This window comes from Mauremys mutica, chromosome 4, assembly GCF_020497125.1.
Source record: "Mauremys mutica isolate MM-2020 ecotype Southern chromosome 4, ASM2049712v1, whole genome shotgun sequence".
NCBI classification, from domain to species: Eukaryota; Metazoa; Chordata; order Testudines; family Geoemydidae; genus Mauremys; species Mauremys mutica.
This window is the reverse complement of record NC_059075.1, coordinates 103,703,488-103,719,704: the sequence shown is the minus strand read 5'-3', so window position 1 is coordinate 103,719,704 and position 16,217 is coordinate 103,703,488. Positions and strand designations below refer to the sequence as shown.

The window sequence follows — 16,217 nt, the reverse complement described above, 5'->3', positions numbered from 1 at the left end:
TGTCCGTTTGCCGCTTTGATTTTTTGGTAGCCTTGTCTCAGGTCCTTGATTTTCACGCGGCACTGCATTGCATCCCGGCTGTATCCTCTGAGTGCCATGGCTTTGGAGACCTTCTCGTAGGTCTTTGCATTCCGTTTTTTGGAGCACAGCTCCGAAAGCACAAACTGATCGCCCCACACAGCGATCAGATCCAAGACTTCCCGGTCAGTCCATGCTGGGGCCCTCTTTCTACTCTGAGATTGCATGGACCGCTCTGCTGGAGAGCTCTGCATCGTTGCCGGTGCTGCTGAGCTCGCACCGATGTCCAACCAGGAATTGAGATTCAAACTGGCCAGACAGGAAAAGGAATTCAAATTTTCCCGGGGCTTTTCCTGTATGGCTGGTCAGAACATCTGAGCTCGGACTGCTGTCCAGAGCGTCAACACAGTGGTGCACTGTGGGATAGCTCCCGGAGCTACTAAGGTCGATTTCCGTCCACACATAGGCTAACTCGACATAGCCATGTTGAATTTAGCCCTACTCCCCTCGTCGGGGTGGAGTACCGAATTCGAACTAAAGAGCCCTCTAGGTTGAACTAATTAGCTTCCTGGTGTGGACGGTTGCACGGTTAAATCGAATTAACGCTGCTAAATTCGACATAAACTCCTAGTGTAGACCAGGCCTGAGAGAGAAGCACAAGAAGCTGGTCCAAGAGAGGACACTGCCCAATGCTGAGGAAGGACAAACATGGGAAGTGCAACCTGTGTCAGACCACATGTCCACTCCTGTTCTGCTAGCAGCACCATCGACTCCACCCTGCTTGCAGATGCCGTTGGGTCCGGTGCGGGGCCATCTGCCAATGCCAGGGAACATCCAGCGGGATTGCAGTGCCTTCCAACCTTGAGACCTTTGCAGCGGCCAGGGCCCTGATGGGACAACTATTGGCTCTGATGAGCATGTTGAACAGAATGGAGCATGTTGCCCCGAGCTCATATCCAGCACCAGGCCCTTTGGTACTGACCAGAGGAAAACTGGCCCTTCTGGTGTCGGCAAAGATATCTCTGTTACAGCACTGGTCGATGGAAACAAAGGGTACTGCTTCCCCATGGTCTCCTGAAGAGTCCTGTTCCTCAAAGTCAGAGGTGGAGGAAATGTCAGCAGTTTTGCTTACTACATGGTCACAGCCTGGGTTCTCTTTCAGATGCCTTCCTACTTCCATGGGCAGAGCTCCTGTTCTATGTATTTCTTCCCATTCCTGTGGTACACAGGGTCCTTCTGAAAGTCAAGCGAGACAAAGCAAGGGTCATCCTTGCAGCCACTGCTTGGCCATGACAACATTTGTTAGGTATGCTGCTGGACCTGGCAGTAACACCCACACTTCCACTTTTGCCCCACCCTGACCTGATCTCGCAAGATCACAACCGTTGACTCCTCTCGAACCTCAGGGCCCTCCACCTGACCACATGAGTGTGCCATGGTTGATCCCAGCAGAACAGGCCTGTTCAGAACAAGTCCACCAGGTCTTGCCAGGTAATGGGAAACTGTCTAGTAAAGCGACTTACCTAGCCAAGTAGAAGCATTTCTGTGTGGCCTTCCCAACGAGGTGTCTCTCCGACTTGGTTTCCCCTCCAGTCTGTGCTGGAATACCTGTTCCATCTGAAACAACAGGGACTAGCTTTTTCATCGATCACAGTGCATCTAAGAGCAATCTCAGCCTTCCACCCTCTGATGGACAGTACATCGGTCTTCTCTCATGAAATGGCCATCCTCTTCCTCAAGGGATTAGAAAGATTTTATCCTCAGATTTTCAAACTGATTCCACCTAAACCTGGTCTTATCAAGACTCATGGGCCTTCCCTTTGAGCCACTGGCATCGTTCCCTCTCTTGTATCTCTCCTGGAAGGTTGGCTTCCTGGTAGCAATTACTTTGGCCAGGAGGATCTCAGAAATCAGGGCCCTTACATCAGAACCTCCCCTTTGAGCAGGGGGTTGGACTAGATGACCTCCTGAGGTCCCTTCCAACCCTGAGATTCTATTATTCTATTCTATGATTCTATGATATGGTGTTCTTTAAGGACAAGGTTCAACTGCGTCCCCACCCAGTGTTCCTTCCAAAGGTGGTCTCGTAGTTTCATAGTAATCGGGCTGAAACCGCACAGGAACGCAGAGAAGTGGTGTCTCCACTAGCTGGATGTTAGACTCGCCCTGGCCTTCTACGTGGAGAGGACCAAACCACGCAGAATTCCTGTCAGTAGAAGACAGGAAGAAAGGTCTATCAGTTTCAACCCAGAGAATTTAATCCTGGATCACTCCCTGTATGTGCACGTGCTACAAGCAGGTGAGCAGTCCAACCTCTTGCCATCTTGACTGTCCATTTGACTAGGGCTCAGGCTTCATCAGCAGCATTTCTGGCCCATGTCCTGGTCCAAGACCTCTGCAGATCAGCGACCTGGTCATCAGTTCATACCTTCTACACCCACTACCATATCACCCAGCAGGCCAGAGATGATGCCAAGTTTTGCAGAGCAGTGTTGCAGTCTGAATGTCCTTGAACTCTGAGCCCATCTCCTTGGGTACCGCTTGTCACCTACTGTGAAATGGACATGAGCAAGCACTCGAAGAAGAAAAAACTATTAACCTTTCTGTAACTCTTGTTCTTCAAGATGTGTTCTTCATGTCCGTTCCACAACCTCCTGCCCCTCCGTTGGAGTTAGCTGGCAAGAAGGAATTGAGAGGGTGTGGGACTGTCCAGGCCACTTTATGCTGGCGCATGAGCTCACAGCACCGGAAGGTGCTAGTTGCCTTGATAGATACCACTGAGGGAAAAATCTTCAGCAATGGTGAACGTGGCATGAGCACACCTAATGTGGAATGGACATGAGCCACATATTTTGAAGAACAGTGGTTACCGAAAGGTTAGTAACTGTTTTTTAATTCAGAAACCAGTTTAATGAAAGCTAAAAAGTACATTTTAGCCTTTTTAACACACAGACAATAAGCCTTTTTCTGAGCCACTTATCGTTTGGCTATTCATTAGTGATCAACTACCCCTGTAATGTATTGGCGTTCATATTTTCAACTGTTTGACTTTGTTTAATTGAGCAAAATAGAGAAAAAGCAATTGCACTAAAATGCAACAAAATATCATTTCCTTTCTTTGGAAAGGAGCATGCTTTTGTATGACATACCAAAATAAAGCAGAAATAAGTGGTCCAGAAGAAGGCTGTATCATGGGGGGCGAGACAAAGCTTCCATATACACTGTGGAAAAGATTGGGAAAGCTCACTTTAGAGATATGCATAAGAGAATATGAGGTCAATTAAAAGACAGAGGAGAGATGGTAGATCATTTGTAGATCACCAGGGACATCTGGTGAAATTGAAAGGCTACAGATATAAAAATGAAAAATGCACTTTTTTTAAGGAAACCCGCAGAACTCATTGTTCTAAGATAATTGTAGTCAAGAGCATAGAATTTGAAGGATAATGAGAATATCCATATTTGTAGTAGGTAGATAGGATGCTTTCTTAGAAAGGAGATAAAATCTCCATTCAGGGCACAACTGAACCACTAAATGACGGGGACACTTCTTTCTAATCCGTGTTTGCTGTTTATTGCATAACTGTCCGTTAGGAGCTTTTTGCCCTCCTTGGAAGCAGCTGGTATTGACCATTCTCAGACAGTTTATCTGAGTACACAAACCACTGTTCTGATCTGGTATCGCAATTCCTAAATTACTGTGCAAGTATGCTGGCATTTATATGGCAGCAGTAGGGACCATTAAGTATTTACAACATTCTCTTCATTAAAACAAACATAATTATTCTGAAGTCTGCAGCTAAGGTTTATTTCTCTCTTCTGACTTTAGAAAATTTACTACAATAATTATTAATTTTCTTCCCTGGATAAATACAAAAACTGCTTAACTAGACACACTGGACTTGAATAGTTAAAGCTTGATGAAGTGTGTTCTGAATCACAGTTCTCTCCGGTAAATGTCCATCATGGGGCTGAATGCAGCTCCTTTAGGTGTCCATAATGCCACTAAGTTTGTATATGCCATATCTTATTTTCCCCCAGCCTAATTGTCTTCTCATTGTTCCCAATCCATAGTGCTAGAAAATAAGTGTTAACGTATGGAACTAAAACAACTGTCCCACAACAAAATGTCATGCTACTGCTGCCAAATTGGCCATACAAGATTCTTACCACATTTTCTCTTTATGGATAAATAACACCCAGCTGACTTGAAAGAAATGTGTACTTTAAAAAAAATTGTTCCCATGGACTCTTTTTTTTTTGGTCTAGAAAAGTGTTATGAAGACAACATGGGGCGTATTGGATCCGCCTGTGGGAAACACTCGCTTAAATGTGATTAGATTGATATCCAGCCTTCTACAGACTAACACAAACAATGTAAACTTGGAAATTATGGAGTTGAACAGTATAGGAGTTGTATTGGTAAGAATAATTTACTTACACTGTTAAGAGCTCTACACTATCCTCTTCATTTTTATAAAATCACAGAAAGTAGATGGTAAAGTCCTGTTAAGATATCACAACGTCTATTCGTTTTGTCAGTGTAGATTGTGTCCTAGAGTGTTTTACAGGAAGCCATGTGATGAGGCTTTCATTGTGAGACTATTCCACCATCTGGATTTTGTTAAACTCTCTTCCCAATGGTAACCAAAAGTTTTCCTCAGCTCTGCTTAATAGTTTACTCTTTAGACCTCTATACAGTACGTAGTTTTTCTTACTCCTTGGTGTTTACACTCTACAGACAGATCTAGATTGCTACCTTATCTTTGCTATCTCCCCATGCTCAAATTCTTTCAGCCAACCTACCTAAACTTACTTTGCTTTTATTCTTTCTTCCTGAGTCATTCCGTCCTGACCTTAATTTTTTTGTTTTTAATTCTTTTTAAATGCGTCAACTGTATATAGTGCATTAAGTACAGTCCCATCTGTGACATAACCAGTCCTTTATCTTCCTCGTCTGAAGTAGTACCTCTCTGTATGCTGCCAAACCTGTGGTTGTTTCGCCACTGTATTGCACTTGAAAACTTGTATATAATTGGCAATCTTCTTACCACATACACATTCAGTGGGAGAATCTATGTTTGCCTTATGTTCTAGCTTGCATTTTTTCAAGGTTGACTTTTATTTCCTACTTATGCTTTAACCTTTTTATTAGTTGCCATTATTTTTGTCGTCTTTGGTTTTGCATAACACCTCCGTTTTATATAATCTTAATTTGGTATGCTGTTTGTATAATACGTTGTATTAGTGTAGGGTGTAAAATAAAACTAGGCCTAAGCCATATAAACGTTCTTCATATTCTGCAGTGGATGGCATTTTAAAATGATTTTACCGCAATGCAAAGTTTACTATGATATTCCCTATACTTGGAATGGGAAATACCATAAATCTCATGGTAGGCTTAATTACTGTGAGTAGTAACCATCCAGTTTTAATAGCACTTTCTTAAGGAAGACTTGCTATTTCCTAAAGACATTTTGAATTATGCATTACGTCACAGTTCAGGGCAACTGCACCTGTATTCCCTTTCTGTGGTCCCTTGAGGACACCCACTCTAGGCTTCCTCAGCAGTCACATCTCTTGGGCAGAGACCCAGGTCTCCACTCCCTTCTAATTAGGGTTTTTCCAGGCTGCACAGTCCCCTTCTTACGCTGTGTGATATTCCCGGCAAGCAGCGTCTGCACTTAGCTGTTTAAATCATTTGGAGAGAAAGCAAAGTGCTCACACAACCCTATCTAAGCAAGCACACTTATTCTTAAGGTGAAAGTATTACAGAAAAAAAATTAAACAATAAAAACCTACATGCATGCTAATAAGCTTACCAGAGATCACCCCAACTAATCTTGGGCTCGGATAGGTGTCAGTTTTTCAAAACCCATGACTGAGTTTTTCCCCATGGTTACAAGGTCAGAACTATCTCAGATTCAGAACTACCATGAATAGTTTGGTCTTTCCTTTATTCAGCTTGGGTCTTCGATCTTCAGGTTCCAGGAACAGGTAATCAACAATATCGTTTCTTCGGGGGTAGCTTCAAAACTCTGGGTTTTTGCATAACTGGATGTGGGAAATTTACATTCACGTCCCCCTAGAGATTCCCAGGAGAACCACTTAACACTGTATGTCCTAAAAGTCCATTCTTATCTGGCACATAGTTTAATACGGTCATTTGAAGTTCATAACACTTGCCAAGATTCACATAACATTCTCTTTCCCTTCTCCCCCAGCCCCAGGCTATAAACAATACATATTGGGGAGACTACAATGGGTCATATTGGAAGGTGAACTGTTAGGCTGGAGGGAGGTTACCAGTGGTGTTCCTCAGGGATCAGTCTTGGGACCAATCTTATTTAACATTTTTATTAATGACCTTGGCACAAAAAGTGGGAGTGTGCTAATAAAATTTGCAGATGAGACAAAGTTGGGAGGTATTGCCAGTACAGAGGACGACTGGAATATCCTACAAAAAGATCTGGATTTCCTTTAAAGCTGGACTAATAGAAATGGGATGAAATTTAATAGTGGAAAGTGCAAGGTCATGCACTTAGGGACTAACAAGAACAGTTTTTGCTCTAAGCTGGGGACTTATCAGTTGAAGCGGCAAAGGAGAAAGACCTGGATGTATACCTTGATCACAGGATAAGGCTGGTAAGCCTAATTGGTTGAAACTGTAGTACAGAACAGAATTATCAGACACCTAGATGAATATGATTTTGTTGGGGAAGAGTCAACATGTTTTTTGTAAAGGGAAATCATGCTTCACCCATCTACTAGAATTCTTTGAGGGGGTCAACAAGCATGTGGACATGGGTGATCCAGTGAATATAGTGTATTTAGATTTTCAAAGGCTCTTAAGCAAAGTAAGGTGTCATGGGATAAGAGGGAACGTCCTCTATGGGTCAGTAACTGGTTAAAAGATAGGAAACAAATGGTAGGAATAAATGCTCAGTTTTCATAGTGGAGAGAGGTAAATAGCGGTGTTCCCCAGGGTTCTGTACTGGGACAAGTCCTGTTCAACACATTTAGAAATGATCTGGAAAAAGGAGTAAACAGTTGTGGCAAAATTTGCAGATGATAACTATTTTGAATAGTTGGGTAAGTCCAAAGCAGACTGTGAAGAGTTACAAAAGGATCTCACAAAACTGGGTGAGTGGGCAACAAAATGGCAGATGAAATTAAATGTTGATAAATGCAAAGTAATGCACATTGGAAAACATACTCCCAACTATACATATAAAATTATGGGATCTAAATTAGCTGTTACCACTCAAGGAAGAGATCTTGGAGTCATTGTGGATACTTCACTAAAACATCTATTCAGTGTGCAGTGGCAGTCAAAAAAGCTAAAAGAATGTTGGGAATCATTAGGAAAGGAATAGATAAGACAGAAAATGTCATATTGCCTCCATATAAATCCATGGTACACCCACTTCTTGAATACTGCATGTAGATTGGTTGCTCCATCTCAGATATATTGCAATTAGAAAAGGTACAGAAAAGGGCAATAAAAATGATGAGGGATATGGAACAGCTTCCATATGAGGAGAGATGAATAAGACTGGGACTTTTCAGCTTGGAAGAGAGATGACTGCGGGGGGGGGGAAATATGATAGAGGTCTATGAAATCATGACTGGTGTGGAGAAAGTAAATAATGAAGTGTTATTTACTCCTTCTCATAAGACAAGAACTAGGGGTCACCAAATGAAATTAATAGGCAGTAGGTTTAAAACAAAAGGAAGTATTTCTTCACACAATGCAGTGTCAGCCCTGTGGAACTCTTTCCCAGAGGGCTGTTGTGAAGGCCAAGACTATAACAGGGTTTAAAAAAGAACTACGTAAATTCATAGAGGATATGTCTATCAGTGACTATTAGCCACTATAAGCGGGGATGGTGTTCCTAGCCTTTGTTTGCCAGAAGCTGGGAATGGGTGATGGGATGGATCATTTGATTACCTCTCTCTGTTTATTCCCTCTGAAGCATCTGGCATTGGCCACTGTTAGAAGACAGGATACTGAGCTAGATAGACCATTGCTCTGACCCAATGTGGCCGCTTTTATGTTCTTACAATGACTGTGAGCCACCAATGAGTTGCAGCCGTTAAAAATGTAATGCAGTCCTAGGATCCATCAGGCGAGGTATTTCCAGTAGACACCACAGGGAAGTGTTAATATCATTATACAAGGCATTGATGAGACCTCATCTGGAGTACTGTGTGCAATTTTGGTCTCCCATGTTTGAGAAAGATGAATTCAAACTAAACAGGTGCAGAGAAGGGCTACTAGGATGATCTGAGGAATGGAAAACCTACCTCATGAGAGGAGACTCAAAGAGCTTGGCTGAGGGGAGATATGATTATCCCTCTGACGTATATTATATAGAGAGAGCAAACACCAGGGAGAGAGAGGAGTTATTTAAGCTAAGCGCCAGTGTGGACCTGACAGAAATGGATATAAACAAGTTTAGGCTTGAAATTAGACCAAGGTTTCTAACTGTCAGAGAAGTAAAGTTCTGGAGCAGCCTTCCAAGGGGAGCAGTGGGGGCAAAAAAACTGACTGATGTCCAGACTGAGCTTGATACGTTTATGGAGGGGATGGTATGATGAGACTGCCTACAATGGCATGTAGCTGATCTGTGACTGCTGGTAACAAACATCTCCAATGGCTGGTGATGGGATACTAGATGGGGAGGGCTCTGAGTTACTATACAGACTTCTTTCCTAGGTGGGTGTCTGGTGGGTCTTACCCACCTACTCAGGGTCTAACTGATTGCCATATTTGGGGTCGAGAAGGAATTTTGCCCTGGGTCAGATTGGTAGACCCTGGGGGTGTTTTGTCTTCCTCTGCGTCATGGGGCACAGTTTGCTTGTAGGTTTAAAATAATGTAAATGGTGCATTCTCTGTAACTTCAAGTCTTTAAATCATGATTTGAAGACTTCAGTAACTTAGCCAGAGGTAGGGGTCTATTACGGGAGCAGGTGGGTGAGGTTCTGTGTTCTGCAGTATGCCGGAGGTCAGACTAGATGATCACGATGGTCCCTTCTGGCCTTAAAGTCTGAGTATCTTTGGACTCCAAGTTACTTAATTTTAATTAAATAGTGTTTTTCAAGTATATTACAGGAAGTTGCCATGTCTGTCACACATAATGGCATTGCTAAATTTGAGTATTTCTAAGAACTCTCTCATAATTCTGAATGTTGCCAGTGACAGCTGCCAATTTCTTGTCTCCATACGAGAAACATAATTGATCTAAATCAGAGAGACAGAAAAATTAACATTTAAAGGCATATTTTTTACTATATGCCTTTCTGTACCCGGTACTTGAACCTAAAAATATTAAAGTATTGTAGGGAATGAAGGGTAGGATTGGAAGTACAGACATCTGGGTTGTCTTTCTGACTCAACTTTTGTCCCTCTATTTCCCTATCTATAAATTGACCAGTACCTCTACATCATATGGCAACTATGGGTTGTAAAATTGCTATTTAGGTGCCAAATGTGCGTAGATTTTTGTCTTTCTAAAACGGGGTTGGCAACCTACGGCACGCGTACCAAAAGTGGCACGCAAGCCGCTTTTTTGATGGCATGCGGGGCGGGCTGAGCCGCTCAGCCCGTCGCCGCTCTGGGGTTCCTGCTGCTGGCCCCTTGCCAGCCGAGGTCCTGCCACTGGTCCCACTCAGCACCCGCTGCTGGCCTGGGTGAAGGAACCCCAGACTGGCATCAGGCTGAGACCTCGGCTGGCAGGAGCTGGCAGTGGGCAGCCGAAACCCCAGAGCAGCAGTGGGCTGAGCCATTCAGCCTGCCACCGCTCTGGGGTTTCCATCGCCAGCTCCTGCCAGCTGGGGTCCCACTCAGCACCCGCTGTTGGCCTGGGGGGAAGGAACCCCAGGCTGGCAGTGGGCTGAGACCTCGGCTGGCAGGAGCCAGCAGCTGAAAACGCAGAGCAGAAGCGGGCGGAGATGCTCAGTCCACCCCGAAACACCAGAGATGGGCAGGCTGACCTCAACCCGCTGCTGCTCTGGGGTTCTGGCTGCTGGCCCCTTGCCAGCTGCAGCTCCACTCACCTTGCTTCCAGTTGGAGTTCCAGCGTAGGCCTCCTGCCAGACAAGGTCCAGGCTTCCGGCCCTGCTCAGCCCTACCAGCTCCACTCACCTCAGCTGCCGATCTGGGGTTCCAGCCACTGATCTCCTGCCAGCCGGTTATCAACTGATTACTCAGAAGTCTGTGTGCAGCTTAAAGTATCTAAATAGGTGCCACCAGACATTGGAAAACTCAGCAAGCAACAGCAAGGGCAAGGATCACACTAAACTAATAAGAGCTGCATATTAATTTAATTTTAAATAAAGCTTCTGAAACATTTTGAAAACCTTGTTTACTTTACATATAACAGTAGTTCGGTTATATATTATAGACTTAGAGAGATCTTCTAAAAAATGTTAAAATGTATTACCGTACGCAAAGCCTTAAATTAGAGTGTATACATGAAAACTCGGCACACCACTCCTGAAAGGTTGCCAACCCCTGTTCTAAAACAATAAATTGCTATCTAAGCCATATACAAAATTTTAAAGTATTTAAGAGATTGTTGGTTACTGTCTGACTTTCTAGAACTACACTGCTGCCTGTTTTGTTCAGTGAAAAGACCCCAGTGTGTGTAATCAAATCCTTTTGAATTTGTCTTGCAGGATATGTTCTTTAAATACACATGGAATAACTTCTTGCATACTCAAGTAGAAATCTGTATTGCATTGATTCTTGCAAATCCCCTTGAGAGTACAGAAAATGGCACAATTACAGATCAGGACTCTATTGGGGACAATCTCTTACTGAAACATGTAAGTTGTGCTTTTGTGGACATTCTGACATTGTAAGCCTTGTTCTTAACTATTGTAGCTGTTTCTCTTTCTAGTGGAAATAAAACCATGTCTTATTAAATAGAGGCATGTAATATTAAAAAAAAAAAAAAGATTTAGTGACAGTTCACTACACATGTTGAAGGCATGGTTTTGTTGCTGCATGGTAGATTGTTCTCCTGTCTGCTAGGGGCTGGAAGGCTGCAGCAGTAGCTCATCCATCCCTAGGATGAGACTGTTGTGGGAGACAGCTAGTGTCTTGGGTCTGTCTGAAGAGGAATCCCTTTAACTTAAGAGTAGATTTGACTTGCTCTGAAGAGAATCCTTTCTGGTTTGCTGGGAGGCCTGTAAACATTGTATGAGGCTTGTAAACAGTATATGATTTGGGACCCAAAATTAGGGTAATCTGGACGTTCTAGGCTATTAATTTTGTCATTCATGAAAATAGATTTTCTGAATATAGCTCATAGTTCACTTAGGGCCAGATTTTAAAAAATGTTCAGTACTCAGCAGATTGTGTTGAGAACAAAGGGACCTGAAAACTTACTTAGATGCATAAATAGGAGTTGTAGGGTGCTGATCTTAAGAATTTTGGTCTTTAATATAGTGAAAAGGGCTTAATGCACTTTGAGTTTTGTTGTGTGAACTTAAAAATCCATTATGTGATCTAATAGTTTTCTGCCTGAAACTAATTGCTACTTCTGTTTGAAATTATCTTAATATATGATACTTTGTACTTAAGCTTCTAGAAATACTAAGCAAACGCTTTTTTTTAATAGCTTTTTCTTAAGTGCCAGTTAGTGGAACAAATACTTGAAGCATGGGAAATGAATGAGAAGAAACAGTGAGTAACAAAGCCTTTACTCCTTTCCCAAAAATTGAAGTGCTACATTAGATTTGATGTAACATATGAATGAGTGATCAGTTTAGAATTGAGTCTACTACAGTAAAAGCTTTGTTATCCAGCATGTTGGGGGAATGGGGAGAGGGTATCGGTAAGTAAAAAATTCCAGTTAATTAAGAGGGAGGGAGTTTGGGTGTGGGAGGGGGCTCAGAGCTGGAGGTTGGGGGGTGGGAGGGGGTGTGGGCTGCTGGATCCAGGCGGCACTCACCTCTGGTGGCTCCCCACAAGCGGCGACGTCCCTTCCACTCCTAGGCAGAGGTGTGCCTCCACCTGCAGGCACTACCCCCATAGCTCCAATTGGCTACATTTCCCGACCAATGGGAGCTGCCGAGCCAGTCCTCGGGGTGGGGCGCAGGCAGTGCACAGAGCCGCCTAGCCTAGCCTCTGTCTAGGAGCAACAGGGACACGTTGCCGCTTGCAGGGAGCCGCTCAAAGTGAGCACCATCCTCCCATTCCCCAACCCCTTACCCTGAGCCCCTTCCCACACCCCGAACCCCTCGTGGCCATTCCTCCACCTAGGGGTAGCCAGGGCAGGGCCGCCCAGAGGGGGGGGCAAAGGGGGCAATTTGCCCCGGGCCCCGCGCTTCGCAGGGGCCCCCAAGAGAACAGCTGAGGCTCCCGCCTCCGCCCCTCTCCTGGAGCCTCAGCGCATCAAGCGGCGTGCCTCCGGCGGAGCCCCTGAACCCCACCCCGCTCCGAACCGCGTGGTGAGGGGGCGGGGCTGCGAGCTCCGGGCTGAGCTCAGCTCCCTCCGCTCGGCGTGGAGCTCGTAGCCCCGCCCCCTCACCACGCGGCTCGGAGCGGGACGGAGCTCAGGCCCCGCCGGAGGCACGCCGCAGCTGTTGGGCGAGGCGCTGAGACTCCGGGTGAGGAGGGAGCCGGGGGTAAGAGGCTGGGGCTGGGACTGGGGCCGGGGCCGGGGGGTGGCTAAGGGGCAGGGAGTCCTGGGGACAGTCAGGGCACAGGGAGGGGGCAGAGGTGGGGGAGCGGTCAGGGGGCAGGGAATGGGGGGGTTGGATTGTGGGTGTTCTGGGGGGGGTGGATAGGGTCAGGGCCGCCCAGAGGGGGCGGGGCAAGAAGGACCCCCCCACTGGTGAATTACCGCCGAAGCGGGACCCGCCGCGACGTGCAGCTCGGTCTTCGGCGGTAATTCGGCGGCAGGGGGCCCTTCCGTTCCGGGACCCGCCGCCGAAGTGCCCCGAAGACCTGCGGCGGGGGCCCCCCTCCGCCGAATTACCGCTGACGACCGGGCTGCACTTTGGCGGCGTGTCCCGCTTCGGCGGTAATTCGGCGGCGGGGGGTCCCCGCCGCGGGTCTTCGGGGCACTTCGGCGGCGGGTCCCGGAACGGAAGGGCCCTCCGCCGCCAAAGACCCCGGGCCCCTGGAATCCTCTGGGCGGCCCTGAGCCAGGGACATGTCGCCCCTTCCGAGGAGCCACACAGAACCAGGTAGGGAGCTTGCTGGACCTTCAGTGAAGATCAGAAATGCTGGTTTATAGAGCTTTCCGGTTGGTAAAATGCTGGATAATACAGCTTTTAATCTGTTCTTCCCTTTTCCCCCTCCTACCTTAAAACAAATTTTACAAGAGGCATAAACAAACATGGAATATGTTGAACATGCTTTTCTCCTTTTGTCAGTAGGTGTGAAGTGTATTTTTATTCATGTACAAAAGATAATTACAAGTTAAGCTAGTAAAATAACTTGGGCAAGGAAGCACACTGACACTTGGACTAAAGCTTCTGTTGGCCTTTTAATTTTCTGATTTCAGTTCCTTACACTTTTCTTCCCCTGGCAATGTTGATCCTTCCCAGACTGAACCTGTTGGTCCAATAAGTGTAGGGTTTGGAAATTCCTAATGGACCCTGGTGTGAGCCCTTAATCCAACTCTGGTCCATCAGACCCTCCTGTACATCAGGAAGAGGTACTGAGAAGTGCCATTCCTGGCACTGTGGCTCCAGGTCTGGGGCTCATAGGAGTAGAGCGAAGGATTCCTCCAGGCTCTCATCCAAAGAGAGGGCCTTTTCTCCAACCACTTCCAAGTTGAGTGAAGGGCTATGCCCTGGTACAGGAGTGTTAGGATCGCACAAGGAGAATGCTACCATTCTCCCAGATCTGATGGGCAAAAGCACCCTGAAACCAGCACTATGTGTAGAAGTGGGGCAATCCCTGGTACAGGCAAGATAAAAACAAAAATGGGTACCTCCTACACAGACAGTACCGTCACGCAATTGTAATGAATCATTGGTACCAAAGACTGCAATGAGACTACTGCTGGTGGTGCCATGAAAAGGGAGGCCATCCCACTCCCTTTGAGTCTAGGGCTAGGTATGCTGCCCAGAGGACATGGCCATCTTCACTAACCTGGAAACCCTACTCCTGTCAGAACAGATCCTGAGCAGGGACATCTCCACACCATTCGTCCAAGGCATGCAGGAAAGGGAGTGTCACTCACTGATACCATCTACCAGATGGGGTGTAAGGATCCCAGGATCAACGGCACCGCCCATGGATTTTGAACCTGCTACCTCATCTGATGAGTTGAGTGTTAGGGGGCGAGTCCCATCACTGAGACAAGGGGTCTGTATCTCATAAGAGAGATTGTGCACCCCAGAATCAATTGTACCCTACCCCATGGAGACCACCCCAGTTCCCTTTTGTCTCCTCACATTAGCCTTACTGGGGTCCATGGGATCCATACATGCGACAGTTCTTACAGTACCACAGGGAATCCAGACAGCCCTCCCTTTGCAGAGAAGATCCTGAACCACAAAAACTAATGGAGGGAAGAGGAGGAATCACCAGCTCAAATGGGGTTGGAATCTTCAAGTGCAGGAGAGGTGGTTACACCGACCTCATCATTACCATGTGATGACTACAGGTAATTTAAACACCAACTGAAGAGGACAATTGACAGACCTTTCCACATGTTCCACTTTTACCTCAGGTTCTGAGGAATATGAAGCAACAGAGAGTATCAATGATGTTGATTTGTGCCCAGATGGCCCGGGCAATTCTGGTTTCCCAGCATTCACCAGATATCAGCATGCCCATGCATCCATATTCAGCTCTTCCCAGACCTGTTGAACAAGGACAGAGGCAAGATTAGACATCCCACTCCAGCATTCCTCCACCTGATAGCCTGATATTTGTATGGGCAACAAACCTAGAAAAGGCATGTTCAGAAGCAGTACAATCTGTCCTTAACAGTAGGAAGGATTCCATACAAGTGCTACACAGAAACGTGGGAAGGAGTTTTTGGCTTGGCACCAACATTGTCTAATAACCCCAGAAGATGACAACATCCCTGTCATTTTGAACTACCTTTTCTCCTGAAAGATTTTGGAAGTATCTCTTAGCTCTATGTGGATGCACTTAGCACTTATCAAGACCTGTCACCCTCTGGAGAACAACCAGAGGGGTGAAGAATGTTTTTTAAAAGATAGTGTTGGTGTTAGAACCTCTGATAACAAAACCTACCTTGACGGGGACCTCAGTCTAGTCCTGTCAGAATTAACAAAGACTGTGTGAACCCTTGGCATCATGTTCATCTGTCGATAAAGGTTGCCTTTCTGGTTGATATCACCTCAGCCAGAGGAGTAGATAAGCTGGGGGCCCTCCTGGCTGATCTGCCTTACACTTTCTTCCACAGACAAAATTTCACTGAGACTACTTTGGAGGTGAATTTTTGATGTAATCTCTGAGTTCTATCTAAATCAGAATATTCACTTATCTGTTTTCTTTCCAAAGCTTCTTGGCACCCAGTGAAGGATAGGAGATTTCACTCTGGACATCTGTTGGACCATAGTTTTCTACCTACAAAGGGCAAAGTGCTATTTAAATCCTTTGTGGAATGTAAGGGAGGGGAAGTAATCTCCTCTGACCCTTTCCAAATGGATTTTGGGCTGCATCCTGCTTTGAGTTAACGATGCCCCTTCTCCACCATCGTGTGAGGACTCACTCAACTAAAGCTGAGGCTGCATCAGTAGGTTCACTTCAAGACATCCCTCTCCTCAAAATCTGTAAAGTGACAATGTGTGGCTCTGTTCGCACCTTTACAAGACATTACAGCCTGGTGCAAGATCCTTCATCTGATGCTTCCTTCAGCAGAGCAGTCCTCTGATCGGTGGTGCAGCAGATGTCCTTACATCCCCTTCCTCAATCAGTACTGCTTGTTCATCATCGACAGGAATTACACATATAGACCATTACTTGAGGGAATGTTACCTATCTTGTATAGTAATTGGAGTTCTTCAAGGTGTGCGGTTCCTATCTCTGTTCTGTGACTGCCCTCCCCCTCTGGTCTTAGGGCTATTTGTGGTAGAAGTTGTTGGTCTGCACCACCCCTTATGCCCTCAGTTCATCACATGAGGAGGAAAAGGGCACAGGAACAGGCCAATGGACACAGCTAGCAAGAATCTTCTGGTGTTCGGCTCATGGAGCGCATGCA

The 16,217-nt window shown here is 45.8% G+C and overlaps 2 protein-coding genes across 2 annotated transcripts in view; one reads left to right on the top strand and one right to left on the bottom strand.

Moving 5' to 3' along the window:
• Nucleotides 1–1,663, bottom strand: part of LOC123369004 (carnitine O-palmitoyltransferase 1, liver isoform-like) — a 31,112-nt gene extending 29,449 nt beyond the window's left edge. Inside the window, 1 exon segment of the mRNA XM_045014375.1 lies at nucleotides 1,542–1,663. Coding sequence (XP_044870310.1) covers nucleotides 1,542–1,663 — 122 coding nt within the window.
• Nucleotides 1,664–4,407: 2,744 nt separating this feature from the next.
• The window catches only part of LOC123370463 (serine/threonine-protein phosphatase 6 regulatory subunit 3-like), a 62,317-nt gene continuing 50,507 nt past the window's right edge, over nucleotides 4,408–16,217 (top strand). Inside the window, exons 1-3 of the mRNA XM_045017056.1 lie at nucleotides 4,408–4,440; nucleotides 10,699–10,848; nucleotides 11,646–11,710. Of these exons, the coding sequence (XP_044872991.1) occupies nucleotides 4,411–4,440; nucleotides 10,699–10,848; nucleotides 11,646–11,710 (245 nt within the window). The 5' untranslated portion in view covers nucleotides 4,408–4,410. The remainder of the gene's footprint in view (nucleotides 4,441–10,698; nucleotides 10,849–11,645; nucleotides 11,711–16,217) is intronic.